General features: G+C 41.6%; 1 protein-coding gene across 2 annotated transcripts in view; it reads right to left on the reverse strand.

Annotated features, from left to right (window-relative positions):
- Positions 1–1,337: 1,337 nt before the first annotated feature.
- Positions 1,338–20,243, reverse strand: part of PAIP2B (poly(A) binding protein interacting protein 2B) — a 32,659-nt gene continuing 13,753 nt past the window's right edge. The window contains exons 1-4 of one of the 2 annotated variants that reach the window (XM_019794838.2): positions 9,613–9,748; positions 8,069–8,135; positions 7,469–7,645; positions 1,338–6,560 (exon numbers count right to left, since the gene is read on the reverse strand). In XM_019794838.2, the coding sequence (XP_019650397.1) occupies positions 6,504–6,560; positions 7,469–7,645; positions 8,069–8,135; positions 9,613–9,686 (375 nt within the window). In that variant the 5' untranslated portion in view covers positions 9,687–9,748 and the 3' untranslated portion in view covers positions 1,338–6,503. Of the gene's footprint in view, positions 6,561–7,468; positions 7,646–8,068; positions 8,136–9,612; positions 9,762–20,243 lie in introns of those variants that run through there. The other variant, XM_011219296.3, reaches the window with a different exon arrangement.

The raw sequence follows: 20,243 nt of genomic DNA on the forward strand, positions 1-20,243 counted from the left end.
GTGCCAAGGCAAGAGCTTAGAACAGGAACTGGCCTCAAGGGAAGCCCACACACTGCTTTCATCTACCTGTGTGATTTCATGACCAGCACAGCCTCATCTGTCACATTCATTCAGCAAACACTGAATGTCTGCTGGCTGTGAGGGGTGCTCTGAGGATTAAAAATGAGTATACCCTTACACCTTATACCAGCTGCGAAGCTGGCAAAAATTTATGGAACTGCATGTTTACAATATCTGCTTTTCTGCAAGGTATTCAAGTATGTTTAATGAAATGTTTCAAGTAAATGAATACAACATTCACATCTTCAAGGGTATGAATAGTTCAGGCCTATGTGTACATAACGATAGTATCTCAGAAAGCTCTACACAGGCTCAGATCTTTCCCCTTGGTTTTAGGAAGGCAACAAAGAAATAACAGCACTCAAAGCAAAACCCACGGGCCATGGTCTGGTCTCATGATCTTTTTGCCACGTGATAAAGCCTCGTCAGAGAATCACTGGGAAGTTGGAGCTAGGTGTACACTGAATAAATACAGATACCAAACATCCCCACAACAGAATGGACGATGTCTGCTTGTTAACCCCGTAGGCCTGGTACCGAGGACAGTGCTTGGTCCCTAGCAGGCTCTCAAACTTGTGCAGGAGTTGAAAGGCAGATTCAAAACCTTTGCTTGTTTTCTAGATAGGAGTCAGATTTCCCCTGGTAGGAAGATAACAGTTATCCAATTTCCTTTCGGGTCCAAGGATTTCCTGTTTACCGCCTTTGTTCAGAGCTGTGCACATTACTGTGCGCATTACTGCCACTATGTATTAAGCCCCTTCCCCGTGCCAGGCAGTATTTTGAAATTCGGTCTGATTTTCACAGCAGTCCTAGGAGGGAGGTGTTGCGTCTTTATAGATAAACTGAGGTGCAGGCTGAAGGCACTAAGAAGGTGCTGGGGGTGGGATTCACTCAGGTCTAGCACTTCCAAACCAATGCGTTTACTACTTTGTAACACTATTTAGAATGGAAAATGATGCAACTAAAACCATGATCCGTCTTGAGACAGAAATCTCACAAGGGGTATCTGCGTGGCTGGTCAGTTAAGTGTCTCTTGGTTTCTGCTCATGTCATGATCTCCGGGTTGTGAGATCAAGCCCCTAGTCAGGCTCTGCGCTCAGCAGGGAGTCAGCTTGAGATTCTCTCTCTCTCTCCCTCTGCCCGCCCCCTCCCTCCACCAAATGAATAAGTTTTTTAAAAAAAATCTCTCAGAAACACACACCACACATACATTCCCTGTATGATGACATATAATCACCCAACCTCAGGAACAACGGATCCCACTGCCGGCAAGTAAATGCATTTTATTCTCATTTTATTGAGATTTTTCCACAGCTGCCATTTGGTTTGTATAGCAAAATTTTTAAAAAGTAACTTTCCCCCCATTTTTGATATTTTTATGAAAATCATTTTCTTCGATTTTAAAGCCCTGCCCCTCCCCCAAAGACATATTAATAATTACCACATAATGTGTGTTTAGAGGAGAAAAAAGGAACGGAAACAGCTTTTAAACACTTGTGAAACAGGGCTCAAAGCCGAAAGTCAAGACGGAGGCCCGCTGGAGGTGCTAAGCTGCCCCGGGCACATCAGCACTCTGCCATCCACACCATGACAGGGAAGCCACGCGCAGACCCTCGCAGGCTTCTCGCTCCACGCTCCGCTCCCTCTCTCCTCCCCTCCCGCTCTGCTGGCGTCCTGCTCTCCAAACCCATCCAACGAAGGCAGCACAGTCTTGAATACGTGTTCAACTTTGTAATGGAGACAATACTGTATTGGGAAAGTTCAGAGATTCCCCTCCATCCAGTTCGGGAGGATAAAATATCCAACAAAGCACAGATGGTCTCACTTTTGTGTCCACTCAAAACATACTCGTTCAATGATCAGATGCTTCAAAGGTCCTGATGTGTAGACAGCACAAAAGTTCCTTATAAAAAAGAAGTTGCAAAACTATAAAAATTTCTGCAGCAGTGTAGGCTCGTCGTGTGGAGCTCCTGATGACGACGCTGGTCGGGATGAGCAGTTCATGAGCTAGGCGCAGCAGCCTGCCTACGGTCCTGCGCGCCGTGGGTTCTGTTTAGCCCCCAGGAGGCTGAAATCCAAGGTTACAAGACTCCCTGCTGACAAAACGTGGCATATCCATCCATGGAATACCACTGAGCAGTCTGGAAGAACAAACTACCGACACAAGTTATACCTCATGGATCAAACTCAAAAATATGCTCAGGGAAAAAGCCAGTTGCAGGGTTCCATTGATATGATGCCCGGAAAAGGCAAATTTGTAGAGACAGAAAGATAAGTGGTTGCCCAGGGCTGGGAACAGGGACTATCATGTAAATGGACACAAAGGATCTCATGGGGTGGGATGGAAAATGTCTAAAACTGAGTATGTTGCAGTCTCACCACTCAGGACATGTACTAAAATAACCAAAATGTATACTTGAATGGGTGAATTTTGTATGTAAAATATGCCTCAATAAAGTTGTTAGAAAAATAATCATCCCTGCTTCCCAAACCACATAACAAGCATTAAACATTTCTGAAGGCTCAATCACTGGGGCAGGATTATCACTTAGTGTCTCGTTACCAGTGAAAACACTGTACTATTTTCTAGTAAATAGCTTAGAGTTTCCCGATGCACACCAGAACTGGGTCAATCCTCCTGTTCTCTCCACTCATTTCCCAAACTATTGCATTATCCCCTGGGAGAGTGGCTGGGGATACACAGTCTTCCCCAGTAGGTGGCCATCCCCAAATCTTGGTCAAATCTGTGAGGTGTATGCTCATCCCCATACCTAAACGTCACCTAAACCAAGAACCACCATTAACCTACGATGCTGGGACCCTTATCAAAGAACACCAGTCCTCTCCGATCACAGCAGGGTCGATTCCCGGGCACCTGAGGTTTCTACATGGGGTCTGCGGGGGATTCAGTCAAGTGGTTTCTTGTAGCTCCTTCACACAACTTTCCTCTCTGACATATATAATTGCTAGAGTATTGTAATGACCTCCTTACTCCCTAGCCTCTCCAAAATCAAGACAAAACTGACACTAGGACAATACAAATTTTTAAAAAATGCTGCTTCGTATTTCACTAAAAGCATTTTTTAAGCCATAGTTAGCATTATAACCTTGAAGAGACTCCAGCTGTTTTGATTTTGAAAACTAAAGGTGCTGCAAAAGTCCAGCCTCTTCCTTACAGTCTGTTTTGGCTTGACCATATGTGACCCCAAAAGTCAACTGCTGCAGTCAGAAACGCCCAGAGACACACAGCTGCAGGTGCTCAGGCCTGCGCTATAGCTGTCAAGTTTCCCACTTCAGTTCAAAGGCCTGGAGAAACTGAAAAGGCATTTTCTTGACTTGTTTTTTTCTCTTGAAGGGCTAGAGATAAAATAATTTTCATCTTGGAGTTTAGAATCCAATAATCACAAAACTCAGAAATCAGTCACTAATAAACTTACACTGGGACCAGCCAGAACTGGCACTCATTGAAAACGCACACTCTATCTCTATACGAATTCTCAAACTTCCAATTGCCAACAGAACAAGTTTAAACACAGTAGTGGTTTAAATTCAATGTCAAAATAATCACTTATAAAGTACCTGCCTCACCCTTAAAGGGTCATGCACCCAGATTGGTTCCTACGAGGAAAGGTCGGAGACAGGGACCCACAGCCTTTCCCCAGTGAAGGTCCAACAAGACCCCCATGCATTTTCTAATAAGGAGCTGGCAAACTCTCTAGCTGAGCCTATGATCTGGGTGACAATTGTGCTCCCGCCTCACAAGACACAACTGATGGAGAAAAGAGCTGGGCTATGGAAAGAAACTTTGCAGCACAAGAAGTGTCATGCTGCTAGCTGCTTCTGGCTCCTGGAGTCAGCTCACTCTTGTGTCTGAATGGGACTGGGAAGTCCAGCCCTCAGGTTCCACTGCTCATCTGGCAGGAAGCTCTCTTATTTGTGACCAAATCTACCTTGTGAAACCGTGCTAAAGACTGACATCCAAAATGGAACCCCACAGCAGACAGACAAGGCCTTGCACTGCACCCAACATCTCAGCCTATCCTGGTCAGGAAAGCAACCTTCAGGATGAAGAAACAGCTCCAGCCGGATCCCTATAGGACTTTCTGGACTGGGAGCCACACTAGAATCCATTGTATCTTTGTGACGGAGACGCCCATGCTCTAGAAAATGGCTCTTTCTGCAATCTCAATATATTCCCCACAGCCTTCAGGACTCTGAGCTTGGACAAGCTAATGGAGACTGAAGGAGGAAACGGAGCCCTGGGACAGACCTCTCTATTCCTGCTCTTCCAAGGCCCTCTCCCTATTAGAGGCAACGACTCCAGCTGAAAGCTGAAGCTGCAATAAAGAAGTTTCTTTATCCATAGCCGTCCCTGGATATGAGTTAAATGTTCCATTCTCTTGAGGTAGAGGCTTTGGGAGTTAATGTGCGCACCTGGCGATAGAAGCTCCTTAAGCTACTCTCCTTTGACATGTGGCCTAACAGGGAAGGCCATTCTTCAAATGATGCCATTCTGTAGACTCAAATGAGGAAAAGATGTGGGTTCGTATTTTAAATCTGACACTAGCCTGTGGCTGTTCAAAAAGTCAACAAGGGAGCACCTAAGAAAAGGGAGAAATTCCGAAGCTTTCTAGACACTGGTCCTTTCCTTCCAACCTCTGTCCCATATCCACATGCTGAATTTACACAGACTTTATTTCATTACATGGCCTTTTCCTGATAGGCCTGTCACACAACACAGCAGCAGTCATACAGAAGCCGCTGTCCCCTCCCCCAGGCCTCTGCAAGTCCTCATCCTAGGTGAACGGCCAAGACTACACACGTTCTCCTTTAGACCCGATTCTGCCACCTACATCTTTATCACACAAAGGCAGCTTCTGGTGCCCGGTTTAATCCCTTATGAGTATCAACAAAAAAAAACTCTGTGATTTATAGTCAGGAAAAACAAAAGGAATATACCCAAAGACCCCAACCTAGAAGACCTGTAAAGCTGGGTATGTGGGAACAACAAAATTTTATAATTGCTGAAACTGTCCCAGTGGGTCACATGGTCACATGGGTTAAGCAGGACTCACTCTCCCAGGCTTTTTTTGAGTTCTTCTGCATAATTCTGTAAGGTGGGGAGAAGCATCCAAATTGTGAACTGAGCTTCTTGCTGGTGTCCTGAAAAATACATTTACGTGGGGAAAATTATTGGGAATAATTTACTAAGGGAAGATACCAGGAAGATCAAGTCTTCATGGGGCTGGCAAAAAGTTGTCAAAATACTCTTAAGATACAATCAACAGGATTCAAGCTGGACTAGTCCAGACTGGAGCTGATGCCCAGCACAGCATGCCTCGCCTTCCCCTTTGGTAACAATATCTTTTATTATTTTTTTTAAAGATTTTATTTATTTATTTGACAGAGATAGAGACAGCCAGCGAGAGAGGGAACACAAGCAGGGGGAGTGGGAGAGGAAGCAGGCTTCCAGCAGAGGAGCCTGATGTGGGGCTCAATCCCAGAACGCCGGGATCACGCCCTGAGCCGAAGGCAGACGCTTAACCGCTGTGCCACCCAGGCGCCCCACAATATCTTTTCTTAAAAACAGAGGAGGGTAAGGGTGGAAGGGAGATAGGGGACTAGATGCCATGAGGGACAAAGTGACAAACCCACCCTAGAGCTCTTTTACCTCATAAATAATGAATAATGAGTTTGATGGTGGCTATAAGCAGAGGCTTAAGAACAGGCCAGCAGTGACTGAGTGACCCAAATGACAATCACTGCCACAACCCACCCCTGCCGGTTTACAACCTTCATTAACCATCAGAAGAGTTACCATAAACCAGTACTTAAGTCTGTGTTTTCTTGAATGGGGTTCCAGGCAAGGAGATGTGGGCTTGGCAGGCCATGGTAATCTGCTTCATCACAGGAAAGCCCTGGGGGTCAGGGGAGCGGGGCTGCGAACCCTGATTTGCAACACCTCCTTCTTCCACTTGTCCCTCTTCTCATCCAGCTTAACAGACTCAGTAAGTAGTTCTCCAAGTGTTCATTGCCCTTGGTAAGTGTACAGTAGGGTGAGAAGGGCATTCTTAAACACCCAGATTTTCTTGGTCAGCTTATTTTGTTTAAGCACACACAGCAGAACATTCCTGATGAAGGGGAAAAAGACTGTAATTTCCTTAACTCAAAAAGCTAATAATAATAATAACAACAATAATAATAGGAAACTGCTCCAAACCAAAGTCAGTAGAACAAAAGAGAAATACTCAGAGACTCAGAGGCTTGTAGAGTAAGACTGAGCACATTAGTTACTCCAGTCACAGTGTCAAGTTAAACCACTATCCCCCTTCCCCACTGTGCACCCCTTGCCCGCCCCACCCCCTTCTTCAGCTCCACCTCTTTGTGCAGCACTGTCCCCAGGTGCGGGGACATACAAGTTCTCCTCAAAGCTTTCTGTCAGCTCAGTACTTCACTCCTGGAATAAATTCCTTGGCATCCGGGTTCAGATTACTTTTGCTCTGAAATAAGAACCAAGAGATAATAAATCCCACTTTCAAAAGTTATTTTCTCCCTGCTTCCATTATTACCAATACCTTCCTCTCAGCCTCCAAGAGAGAAAAAAGCTCACGCTGCTATTGCCAGGCTGCCCTCAATGGCTCCTGACGTACTAAGCCTTGACCAACCTCATTTTCTCCTTTCTGCTTTAGACTCCTGTTCTCTTTGTGATGCTTTCATTACAGGCTTGCAAGTTTGACTCCAAAAATAATTTTTCAATTCACTGAGTACCTTAACTCGATGAAAATTCGAGTATTTCACCAAAGCAGTTTGGTGACCACAATCCCTTTATTTTCCACCTCTCTGTATTCTCTTTGGTTATCTACCCTCTTGTGAACGTCCAAAACCTGAGCAAACCCCAGGGCCGTCATTTGGAACGTGAGTTCTGTGAGAACTAAGTCTCTCACAGAGTTCTGACTTTAAGTAAACATGAAAGGCAGGAAATTGGTTTATCCAGTCTTCTAATTTTAAGTGGAAAATGGCCTCTTAGGAGGATGTTCCTTCCAAAACCGCATCATTCAAAACTATAAATACAGATTTGAGGAATAGTGAAAGGAAAGAACAACAGCAAGTGATCATTTGAAACCAAACCTCTTCTGTGTTCAAATTCTCATCCTTAATCCCAATTCTACTTTGCAAGGCCCACTGGGGGAAATGAAAGCTGGCGCTGCTGCCACAGTAATGTTGTCACGACGCTGTGTGTGGTGCAATGCGTCTTCAGTGCATCCTCTTATCAATGCCCACGGGATGATGGGTGAAGAAACAGGGGCCAGAGACCCGCCCAAGGCGGTAGGGCCAGAACGAAAGTCTGTCACTCCAAATCCTATATTCTTTTCACTATGTCTCATATGCAACTATGTACGGCTCTTACCAAAATATCTTCAGAATCATGACCATCGCTGATGGACAGTCCACTTAACTGCTGCTGCAACTGTCCCATGGCCTGAGGCAGGTCCCGTGAGGGAATGAACCAGTCTTGGTCTTCTTCATCCAGCATCTCCTGGAAGCAGCGGTCCAAGAAGTCTTGCTCCTGCAGTTCCTCCTCCACCTAGCAAGCAAAGGTGAGGAGCTCACACTTACCGTCCCAGTGTGACTCGCCCCTTCTAGTTTTCTACCTCTTTCTTTCAGACATTATTAGTCTGCAGTTAAGAATGATCTTGTACGAGATCTACTAAGAGTTAAGATGCTTTGAATGACTGGCTAGAGAAAATACAAGTTTTAGTTTTTTCAACCAAATTCCATTAACAATAAAACTAAGGAAACAGTTATTCAGAAGAGCAGAAAATCCAGGCCTTCACATCTCTTCCAACATCTCTATGTGACACAGACACGTTCCATCCAGATGGCACTTACAGAAAATCATTTTAAAGCTTGAGGTTCTTCTCTCAATGTTGTTAAGAAGCAACTCTTCTTAAATTTCCCATTTTACAAGTACAAAAAAGGTAAAGGAATTACGTAACTAGACCACTACCTGGATAGTGGAGATTAAATCAATACCAACTCTCAGCTTCTGGCCCTCTTTTTTGGTAATGAGGCCCCTAAAGGAGAAAAATTATTTCAGAACCTTAGAAAGATATAAAGAACACTTTTTGGCAAACCAACAGAAAATGATGTCATCAATGTAGGGATCCTTTCAAAACAAGGAAAAATATGAATATTTAAACAGCTCCGTGTTTCTTAAAGATTGTCCTAAACTAAAGCAATATGTATCTAGGATATTTTACACCTCTTTGCAGACATCATTAACTCTTAGTAAAAAGAATGGTCCGCTCTGCAGATTAAGTGTGATTTTAACAGGCCCTGGGCTTTACATTTGGCCATCCTTTTCCTGTGGGCTACTGGCGACAGATGCGTAGCTCACTAGCACCACCATCAGAGGGGAAGTCAAGCAAGAAGAATCACCCAAACTAGGCCATATACTTATTCATGAATTCAAGTCACCAGCAGCACAAGATGTAAAAATAGTCTTCGACATTACAATTAGCCACACTGACCTCAAGTAAATTAGACAGTTGCAAAGTACTTAACTAACAACCACCACACAATAATTCCAAGCCGTAAGACTTAACATGACTGCTCAAGATCTGCCTTGCCTCTACCCAAGAGCCTAACAGTGTGCTCCTCCTTACTAAATCCACCCTCATTCCCAGGTACAACCCACAGAAATGGCTACCTGGGCACAGGGATGTGACTGCAAGCGTGATCTCTGTGATAGTCACACAAATCATGACACAGTGAGCTGACTGGGTGGGGGTAACTGCTGGCTGCCCCGCTAAACTTGCTTTCTTGTTCCCAGAAGACCAGGCTGTTGAGTTAAGATCGCATTTCCTATGTCCCATGCTGGCAATGGCCACGTAACTAATCATCATGTAATGTCCTCCCGAAGGGATGTGAACACTTTGGCATCACTTGGTTAAAAGGAGATCCCTTCCCTGGCCTTTAGCTCTCGCCCCTTCCCATTGGCTAGACTTCCAGTTATCCTTCAGTCACTCAGCTGATCAACGCCCTGGCTGTGGCACAGCACCAGCACCGGAGAACCATGTGGTCGCAGAATCACTGTCTACCTAGAATGCCTACCTTGGGCTATTAATGTCACAGAGATACAAGACAATGGATTACTGCTGAGACTTTGTTCAAACAGTCTAGCCTTTCCCCACCTAACACACTTCTTCATCTCAGACATACATTCTGCCAGTCCCTGAGTTCCCACACGGGGAGCACGCCAGGCTGGCCCGTCTACACATAGCTGCTGTTCCCCGGAAGTCTATACGACATCACCAGGGCATGAGATCCTCTTGTAATCAATGTGATGGAAAAGTATCAGTATCTTCCTCCAAAGTACCACACTCTGGTGTCTTACCAGCTGAAGAGGCTTCTTGGTCAGCCCAGACCAGGCCTCCATGCATTTTTAAATTATTCTCAAGCCAACAAACCCATTTCTTTTGTTACAGACTGATGGTAAAATATTATAGCTGTTGAGTTACATGCATCTTAGCCTTCCAGTTCTTTCTTTACCTGTCTGTTGAAATCTTCTTCATTCTCCATCCACATGTACTCTGCAAATGGGTTTTCCTTCTCATCATGCCCATTTAATCCCTGATCCTCTTTGGATTTTACATTAGGTGATGTGTTTGTTACACTGGATCCATTCATTATGATAGAACCTAAACAGAAGCAAAAGAAAGGATTAAGGAAATGAAAACCTAGAACATCCAGATTCTTCCAGAAGCTTCTGAAGTTATTAACTATAGATGAACAGAAACTATTAGTCTGTAACTGTTAGAAAACTAACCATATTCTGCAGTTATCAACTATACAGACGTAGAATTCTTAAAGAGTTAAAAGAAAAAAACTGTCTAGGCTCAGTTAGCCTTTCTAGGCAAGTGGGAGGGGGAGATCTTTTCAAGTCCATTTTTTGCGGGTTCCAGAACCTAATCAAGGTCATACAGCTTCCTTAATGTTTAAATAGGTAGAGGAAATGCATTCTTAATGACCACTGTGAGCAACTGCCCCTTATTCTGATTCTCAAGCTGTTTTTTTATAAAACATATTTCAAAAAATAATACACACTCATTGTATTAATAAACAAAGAGGAGAAAATTAAGGTTACCAGTGTTAACCAACTATCCAGATTTTTAAAAACTATTAACAGTGTAGTGCATATAACCTTTCTGACTTCCCCTATGTGTATGCAGACACAAAGACACACACATCCCCCAAGCACCCATTCTTAGACTAACAGCATGATGCACTATCATTTGCCTTTTCTCATTTCTGTGTTCATACTACCATACTGTATTTTGGGGTATTTCCAATGTTTCCATGTTATAAAGGTTAGATGAACTTCTTGTGTCCATCTTTTTCAATGTTTTCCTTAGGATAACTCCTAGAAACTGAACTGCTACATTGGAAACTATGTTTGCTTTTTTTAAGGCTTTTGATTTATTGCCACACTGCCATGAGAATTTAAATTCCCACCAGTAGGATATCAGTGCCTATTCTTCTGAACTGAGTATTATTATTTTTTAAACCACTGCCAATCTCCTAAGAGAAAAATTGTCACTTACGGTTTACATTTACGTGAATATTTTGAGATATACTTACCGGTCATTTGAGTTCTTATTTTGTCATTTTTCTGCTCAAGTATTTTGACCATTTTTCTATCAGGGTATGTATCTTTTCTTTATCTGCTATAAGGACTTCAATTATATTTGTCATAATTTTTATTTTTCATAAAAGAACATATAAATTAAAATACTGTATTTGTTTTGTTTGCTTAATTTTTTGGTGGCAGTTTTTGCTGGCCTTAATTTTTGTCTACATCTTGTGTAAGTCTCTGCCTGGCTATAGCTTTTTAAAGTACATATATTTTTTTTAATTGCTTATACTTGGCTTCCAAATCCACACTGATGTGCTTGCTATCATCTGGGATCTGTCTTTTTTCTGTTCTTTATTTAAATCTTAACCATTCTACAAAAATCACTGTAGTCTTTACTCACTGCTTCCCTCCTCTATGTTCCTGTACCTTGTGAGCTCAGTGTTCATACTACTTAACTATTCTGTTTCATATGCATAATTTTTCTCTTTCCAGTTAGATTCTCAACTTGTGGAAAGCAAGACAGAGGTTTATCATCTCAATCTCAAGCATCTCCTCCCCCATCCTCCTTGAGGCATCTTTAAGTTTCCTTTAAATTTTCTTCCTCACTCATTTCCATCTTGGCAACATTCATGAAAAAGTCTTTCTCTGCTTCTGGGTACACTAAAAAATTATTGCTTACTCCCATTTAAAGTTCCTTCAATTTTCTAACCTGTTATGAACAGTAGAAAATCTGATTTTCTTAAAAGACAAGGTAGAATTGTCATGAGGAAAGAATTAGATGAAAATCCAACCCACTGATATTTCAAAAAGAATTTCATTTATGAAAGAACCCGTTTAATTCACTAGTGGTTTAAATAGGGCACCTAGTATAAAATATATTGGTTTAATACATTTTAAATGGACACAAAAGAAATCAATATTATTCCAAATACTGCTCTATAATAATAATTCTATAAGCCAAAAGAAGGTAGGAAGCTAGTTCTTTAATTTTACCACCTCCATTTGCAACATAACAATGACAGACACAAGTCTGCTCTGAATGCCAGGGCAACTGCATGAGTAAGTATGGTATCCCTAAACACAGAGACTTTTAAAGGACCTGACCCTTCCTGGTTAGCAGGTTAAACAGTATTATATTTCCAAAGACTCATTTGGCAGTTGGTTACAACCAGCACACTGATTTCTCCCCATCAGTATGGAAATCACCCAGACAGAACCAGTATTCAATTTTCTAAAATATCTACCTTTGCCTAAAAAATCCTAAGTGCACATGACCGTAAGGAAAAAGAAAAGGCAGGCAAAGAACAGAATAACCCATCTAATTCCAGAGTCAGGTGGACTGCAGAGAGCAAACCACAGGATGCTCTTGTTCATGAGAAAGGGAATGGAAATGTAACATAATCCCAACATGGGGATGTTACCCACTTTAATGCAAACACTTTGGATTAGTTGAAAACACTGAGATATGGGACTGTTAATACTAGGAAAGTGGTTCTCAGTAGGCTATACAGTGTTGATTTGTAGTTTATACCATTTGGAAAGCTTAGGTTTCCCTAAATAGAAGCAATCCAACAACTTAATTTGTATAATGTTTAACAATTTATTTTTTTAAATTTTATTTATTTGTTTGTCAAAGAGAGAGAGCACAAGCAGGGGGAGCAGCAAGCAGAGGGAGAAGCAGGCTCCCCACTGAGCAAGGAGCCCAATGTGGGACTTGATCCCAGGACCCTGGGAGCATGACCTGAGCCAAAGGCAGATGCTTTAACCGACTGAGCCACCCAGGTGTCCGTAATGTTTAACAATTTATAAAGTACTTTCGTATCTATGCTCTAACTTCAGGCACATAATCTGTCCAACTTCATTCTAAAAAGAAAAACAACAACAACAACAACAACACAACAACAACATCCAGATAGTGCTATATGTAAGACCAAGGAAGGTACCAGATTTAAGGTTAAGCAACTTGAGTTGCTGGGTTAGCTCAAGAATAACACTGCTTTGTGGGCCTACTGGGTGACAATGCACTGGTGCTTAATGTGCCCCTCAGACCTTAGTAGTGGGGTGGGAATGGGGAGATTTTGCTGGATACTGGTAACTCCTAGGTAAGGCATTTGGGGAATGCCTTCCAACTCAGGGAAGACACCAGGTAAGACAGGACCACTGCCCATAACACCGACTAAGACAGGACCACTGCCCATAACTTCATTGACTTTCCTGCCTCCAGAGTTTCATGTAACATTCTCTTCCTGTTGCCAGCCCCTTTCTAGTTCACCATCCACTATGCTTGCCCTCTTAAGTATCCAGTATTTTCCTAACTATCCTATTTTAACCTTTGATTTCATTATTCTACTTGATCCTCACCCACATCGAGGTACATTATGTGTCATCCTAGTGTAGTGGGGACAAAGAAAATACCCCCAAAGCTTCCAGAGATGGGGGAAATGCTTGGGTATATAAGTAGGATCACAAATCAGAATGGCCGCCATGTTGTCAGCTATGTTACGGAGAGGCCCATGTGACAAGGAATTGAATCCTGTTAACCACCACGTGAGTGAGCTTAGTTCATCTCTCCCCAGTCAGGGCTTCAGATGAGATAGCCATCCCAAGTGACAGCTTGACTGTAACTTCGTAAGAGACTCTGAGGTAGAAGCATGCCGAGCTGCTCCCAGATTCCTGACCCACAGAAACTGTGAGATAATAAATGTTTGCTGTTTCAACCTGCTAAGCTTTGCAGTAAGTTGTCACATGGCAATAGATAATACAGGTATTTGACAAACAATGACAACTAGTTCCGCCGTATAAATCATCAGTTGCCACATCTTTCCTCTTATCTATCTAGGGAACAAGCGTGCAGTTTGAAGTAGGTCACAGCTTGAGAAGTTCTTCAAGAATTTAACCTCAACAGTAAGTAAGAGTTTATGTCTGGCCTGCCTCTATATGGCATTATGAAATCTGAGAACTATTTCAAATTTATTCCCTCTCTACCTCAGTTTCCCTCTTATACACAACATGGCAAACATGCTGAAAATGGAAAATAAGAGCTGTCATTTTGGATTAAGATGGGAAAGCATGTAGCCGGCACAGGGTCAAAACAAGGATGCTAAGGCCTGCTAGGCATTTGATTTAGTACTTTACCATGGTCAAGGGTTCATGTCTAAAATATTGGGCTTGCAATAGGGGCCTCAGTTCCCAACGATGAAGAACTTCAGAACTTTTAGTGTGCCTAGGACATTTCTACAATACATGCTTCATCAGTTCAACAGTCTGAACACACACAACTTTCATATCCAGTGCGCTCATACCAGAAACTAGCTATTCTTTGAATCTGAGATTTTTTCAGAAGCTATAAACCTGGATTGTGCCCATGATAACAGCTTGACTCTGAAGAATACTTGGGACTTTTGGCTGAATTATCTTGAAAAAGTCTACTAAGCAATTGCTATAAAAACTAGTCTCTACTATTCTGTTTCCTACAGTTTTGTGAACTTTGTTCCGTCGGTTAATACCATTTTTTAAATTAAATATTGTGAATAACAGTTTAAAATGTTATTTTAGTTCAAATATGTGGCACTAGATTCAGGTTTGGTCCATTCTCAGTTACATCTTAGCAACTCGGGTCATTAGATGCACTGCACTTACTCATTAATATAGGGTGCCTATTTGCCCTAAATGCTGTGCTTGACTGATGCTTTGACAGGGTATACAGTCCTTGCCCTGGTGGTATTTACATTCTGTCAGGAGAGAGACAAATAATAAGGATAATTATGGTCCATGTTATAAAAGGCAAAATAAAACTAGAAAACAATGGGGACGGTGGGAGGGACCTAATCAAGTCTAAGAGTGTGGGATGGTTAGGAAAGGTTTTCCTGAGTAAACAACACTTTCTTTGATACCTGAAGAATAGAAGTTAGCTAGCAATAGGGAGAAGAGAGTGTATGGGCCAAGCCTAAGAACCACAAGATGGGCCACTTTGGCATAAGGATTATTTTGAGATAAAAGCAGCTGAAACCCAGCAGATTCAGGAAAAGCGCTTTACCTCCCCCTCAATTGCCTAAATTTACGTTGGAAAGAAGAGCCTGTACCAGGAAGAGGGCTACTAACAAAGATTCCTCTTTACCTAAGAAATTTATCTGTATAACAGGGCAACCTTTGTTTTCCCAACATCTTTTCTCGCCATCCTGCTAACAGTCTTCCTCCCCTTCGTATCCTCCTACCTCTCTCCTTAACTCAGGATGTCATATAAGCTTCAAGCCACTCAACTGTTTTTGGAATTTCATGTCTGTGTGGATTTCCATACATATGAAACTAAATTTGATTTTACCTGTTAATCTCTCTCATGTGAATTTAATTCTTAGTCCAGCCAGAAGAACCTTGGAACAAGGAAAATTTCTTCCTTCCCGATGAGGGAAATACATGTGTATAGATTCAGAGGCAGGAAGGAACTCTCAGGAAATACAAGATGGTAGAGATGCATACAGTTGGAGGGTCAAAGGAGAATGGCCAGGAAGAGAGATGAAGCTGCAGAGATAGATGGGGCCAGATCATGCAGGACATTAGATGCTACATGAAAGATTTTAAATTTTATCCTAAAAGCAATAAAAGCCTTCAAAAAGGGAGTCCAGCAGCACAGTGATATGAGTCAATTTATATTTTGAAATCACTCAGGCTGCCATGCGGAAAATGGATTGGAGAGACTGACAGTGGATAATGGGAGACCAGTAAGGCAGCTAATGCACTAATCCAGATGAAAAAATGGTGGCTGCTTAAGACTAAGGTAATGGCAGTAAGAAGAGAGTAGGCAGATTCTAAAACTATTTTAGGTTGTTTTTGGTGATGGATGTGGGGAGATAGAGTGAGGGAAATATCAAGGATAACTTTGGCACAAGCAACTGGGTGGATGGTAATGTCGTTCACTGAGCTAAGGAATTCTGTGGGAAGGGCAAACTTTTCTTGGGTGGTGATGAGGAGTGGGGGTAAAAGGGGTGACGTGTTCTATTTTGGACACGTTAAATTTATAATGCCTCTGAAACACTCAAATGACTATGTTAAGTAGGTTATCTATATGCATCAAGAATAGGAAAGGTCTGGCTAAATAAAGAAATTTGGAGTGGTTGTTTATATAAATGGTAATAGAAATCACGGGGCTAGAAGATATTACCTAGACAGAAAGGGCAAAGTGTGGTGAGAAGAGGTTCCAAGACCCAGATCTGATGCATGTGAACATTTTTAAAAGTCAGGTAAAGAAGGAGGAGAATATAGAAATGGAAAGTGAGAAGAACCCATAGAGTTAAGAAGGAAACCAGAAGAAGAGTATAGCACCACGGAAATCAAGGGAAGACAGAACTCCATATAGTGAGTTGAATGGTAGCCCCCCAAAAGATATGTCCACATCCTAATCCCTAGAACCTGTGAGGCTACCTTATTTGAAATATGGGTCTTTGCAGATGTGACTAAATTAAGAACACTGAGATAAGTAGATCATACTAGATTATCCCAGGAGGCCCTAAATCCAATGACAAGTGTCCTTATAGAAGAAAAGCAGAGAAGAGAAGGAGGCAATACGACCATGGAGGTGGAGATTGGAGTGATATGGCCACAAGTTAAGGAATACCTAGAGCCACCAGAAGCTAAAGAGGCAATGAAGAGATTTTCCCTCTCCTAAAGCCTCCAGAGGGAGAGCAGTCTGGATGACACCTTAATTTTTTACTTCTGGCCTCCAGAACTGCAAGAGAATACATTTATGTTGGTTTAAACTACCAGTTTGTGGTAATTTGTTACAAAAACCACAGGAAACTAATAAGTCCAGGACCATGGAGGTCTCCGATGACCTTAATGAGAGCAGTTACCATGAAATGAGGAAGAAAGCCAAATGGAGGGCATGTGAATTGCATGTGACAGGAAGTATTAGATAACTCCTTCAAGGAGTCTAGCTGCCAAGGAAAGGGACAGGAATGGACAGAAACTAGAGGGGTGAAAGGTCTCTGGAAACTATTTTTAATGACTAGAGAGTCTAGAGCTTATTTAAATGTTCACAGAAATGGTCTAGTGGACAGGGAGAGGCTACAGAAACTGGAGAAAGAAGGAATGACTGATTGTGTAGGCCATGGGAAGGTAGGAAGGGATACCTACCTGTTCATTTTTTGAATAGCTAATACATTCCCTGATTCAAAATCTAAATACCAGGATTTCTTAATTAGTAATAGATAGTTGCAAGATGAGCATGTAGTCAGAGCTGAGAGAAGAAGAGCATCAGGAGAGAGATTTTATCTATCACAGAGCCATATGAAACATCCTTACCCCATAGCAGGATATCTTACTTACCTGGTGGCAAGAATGCTTAGGCCCTTGTTGGAAAGGAAAAAAAATTGTTCTACTTTTCAACATTCTTCTAGCTGGTCTAAATATCAAACTGAGACGACTCAGATTAGGAGGAGAAAATCAAAAGTTTAACATGTATACCTCTTGTAGATATGGGAGAGACCCAGGAAAACTCAGTAACTCACTGAAATGGCTAACAGCTTCACCTTAAATACCACCTCCAGCTAAAGACAAAAGAAAATGTTGGGGGTAGGAAGTCAGTAATGGAAGTTTACAAGAAAAGCACAATAAACAAGAGTAAGACTGTTACACAGATTTAAGTCCATCCCTTCTCCATTAATAACAGTTTCTAGAGATTTAGAGTCATCCCCTTCTTCCTGGTACTGAGGGAGACACTCTTAAAACAAATGGAGATTTCCCTTATAAAAGTAAATGTCTCTACCCAGTTTTCAGAGCTTCTTTTGGATCTGCAGTTTCTTAAAAATAAACAGCTTGAAATAACCAAGATACCAAAGGGGCATATCTTCGGGTGGCTAAATTTGCTCCCCTCCATCCCCCAAGTATAAGTCTCCCTGATTGGACAGTTGCTGGATAAACCTACCAAACTCCAACTTACTGGGTTTCTTTTTGTTTCCTCTTCTAATATTTTGCACGGCTGTGTGTGCATGTGAGTGTGTGTATTTTATTTTAAAGCTACATAAGCAATACAAGAAATAATTTCATAAAGCCTTTTAAATTCACAAAGAATGTATTTTTGTATACCATGTTACACTTTGCACTAAAATAATTTCTCTGTTTCTTTGTTTGACAAAGTCTTCTTTTACTAAGTAAATAAACCCAACAGCTTTTCTCCATCATTTGGTAGAAGATCCAGGTGGAAAGAAGCAGGATGAGTAGTTCAGCTTTTTTGGGGAGTGAGGTGGGAAGAACATGTAGAATATGTACATGATGATTAAAAAACAGGTTCCAGGGGCGCCTGGGTGGCATAGCGGTTAAGCATTTGCCTTCGGCTCAGGGCGTGATCCTGGCGTTACGGGATCGAGCCCCACATCAGGCTCCTCTTGCTATGAGCCTGCTTCTTCCTCTCCCATTCCCCTGCTTGTGTTCCCTCTCTCGTTGGCTGTCTCTATCTCTGTCGAATGAATAAATAAAATCTTTAAAAAAAAAAAAACAAAAAAAACAGGTTCCAGGGGCGCCTGAGTGGCTCAGTCGTTAAGCGTCTGCCTTCGGCTCAGGGCGTGATCCCAGAGTTGGGATCGAGCCCCACGTCAGGCTCTTCTGCTGGGAGCCTGCTTCTTTCTCTCCCACTCCCCCTGCTTGTGTTCCCTCTCATACTGGCTGTCTCTCTCTGTTAAATAAATAAATAAAATCTTTAAAAAAACAAAAACAGGTTCCAGGTCAACCTGCTAATTAGAATGATCTTGTCTCTTCTATTTCCACTTCATTCGTTCTTGGAGAAGCTGCATGGACTTTAACAGAAAATAAATAAGTAATCACTTTGCTAAGCTTTCCTATGCTGACCTCAATATACAGATGCTCCAATAGTTATCTTCCCTTTGATGCAAGAAAAGGGCTTGCAAATAGAATGTCAATGTACTTGTTAAGCACACAGAAAACTGAACTCACCTGCAATTAGAAGCTGACAAGACACTTTCAAAAGCTTATTAGCATACTCAAATAGGATTAAGAATGCAGTTAGCAAGTGTCCAGAAGGCATATTCTTATTCAGTAGTTCTCAATCTCTAGAGTACATTAGACTCACCTGGAAGCTTTTCCACATCATACCTTTCCAACATTACAATTTGTTAGGCCCAAGCCAACGCCCAACATTTGTATTTTTGCTTGTTAACTGTCATAGGTTATTACAAGTATAGAAAGACTAAAGACTAAGTACAATTCCTCCAATAAAGTAGCAAATTTATGCATGGAATAATCCAAATCCCAATTACACTAATTCCTATATCGGCAGCTCCCAAATTAGTGAATGCTCTTTGCAAAAAACAAACAAAAAACCCCAAAACACAGTCAAGTAAATTCATTTCTCTGAGAAGACCTATTTAACTTTAACTACCAACCATTTCCCTAATCAATTAATTGCTTTCATTATTCATTTATTACATTTTTAATCTAACACCTTTAACGACCCACAAACTCTTAGAAACAATGCCTCAAGGATGCCTGTGGTATTATCATATTGGAAATGTACAAAACAGACATAAAATGCACTCCATAAAGCATTTAAGGCCACTTCTAAGATAGAATCAACAGTCTTGCCTACTGTCAGTAGGTAAGCTCTCTGTACCCCTGAGCTCTGCCCTCAAGTTCTACTTCCCCAGGTAAAGGCCATCAATTGTCCTCCCAGGATAACATCAAATGGTGGTCATTACAGGGACCCTGACTTCTCCCTATCCAGCTCCAGATGGATATATGCTATTAACAGGGGAAACACTCTGAAGTCTTTAGCAGATTACACTAATCAAAAACATTGTTATGGGCGAATTATTACACATGAAATAGGTATAACTTTTCCCAATCATAAAATAAAGGCCTCTGAATGTCTTAGACTAATCTGATGATACTTTAACTTGTCTTTTAAATGCACAGTAGTATCAGAAATGCCACTGTAGAAACCTGAATACAATCTCTGCCTAAAGTCTCCCCTACCTCCACCATTTCATATTTGCTTATACCTATACTTGAGTGATTATTATTCATTTGTTTTGGGGCCAGTCTATTTATAACCTTAGAAGTTTCTTGAGGGCAAGAATCAAGTCTTTACAGCTTTTAGCATGCCTCTGTGTGCCCACCAGGTCCTCAATAAATAATTTGTTGACTAAGTGCCATTTTCAGAATGCTGTATTCTAAATCTCATTTCCTAGGAAGGAAGCTCATGCCCTTAGGGGCTATGATCTGTGGTTGAGCATTCTTCATTGAGTATTAACAGATATTCCCCACAGCCAGTGACAACATAACTCAGGAATCTGTTTTTGACAGGTTAAATTACTCTTGAGGAGGAAAAAATTCTTATTTCTATTCTAGGAAATATTTTTATATGTTCTTGTTTACTATTTCAGCATTTAAAAACACCAGGTGGCTAGAATAGTCTCCTCATGAGTTGTAGCCTAGGCATAAAAGCTTGTCACAGTGCAATTATCTAAAGTGGAAGAAATTCATACCATGGATTCTCAATAAATATCACCAAAAGGGACCACATGCTCATTTTATCTGA

Source organism: Ailuropoda melanoleuca, chromosome 4, assembly GCF_002007445.2.
Source record: "Ailuropoda melanoleuca isolate Jingjing chromosome 4, ASM200744v2, whole genome shotgun sequence".
Classification (NCBI taxonomy): Eukaryota; Metazoa; Chordata; class Mammalia; order Carnivora; family Ursidae; genus Ailuropoda; species Ailuropoda melanoleuca.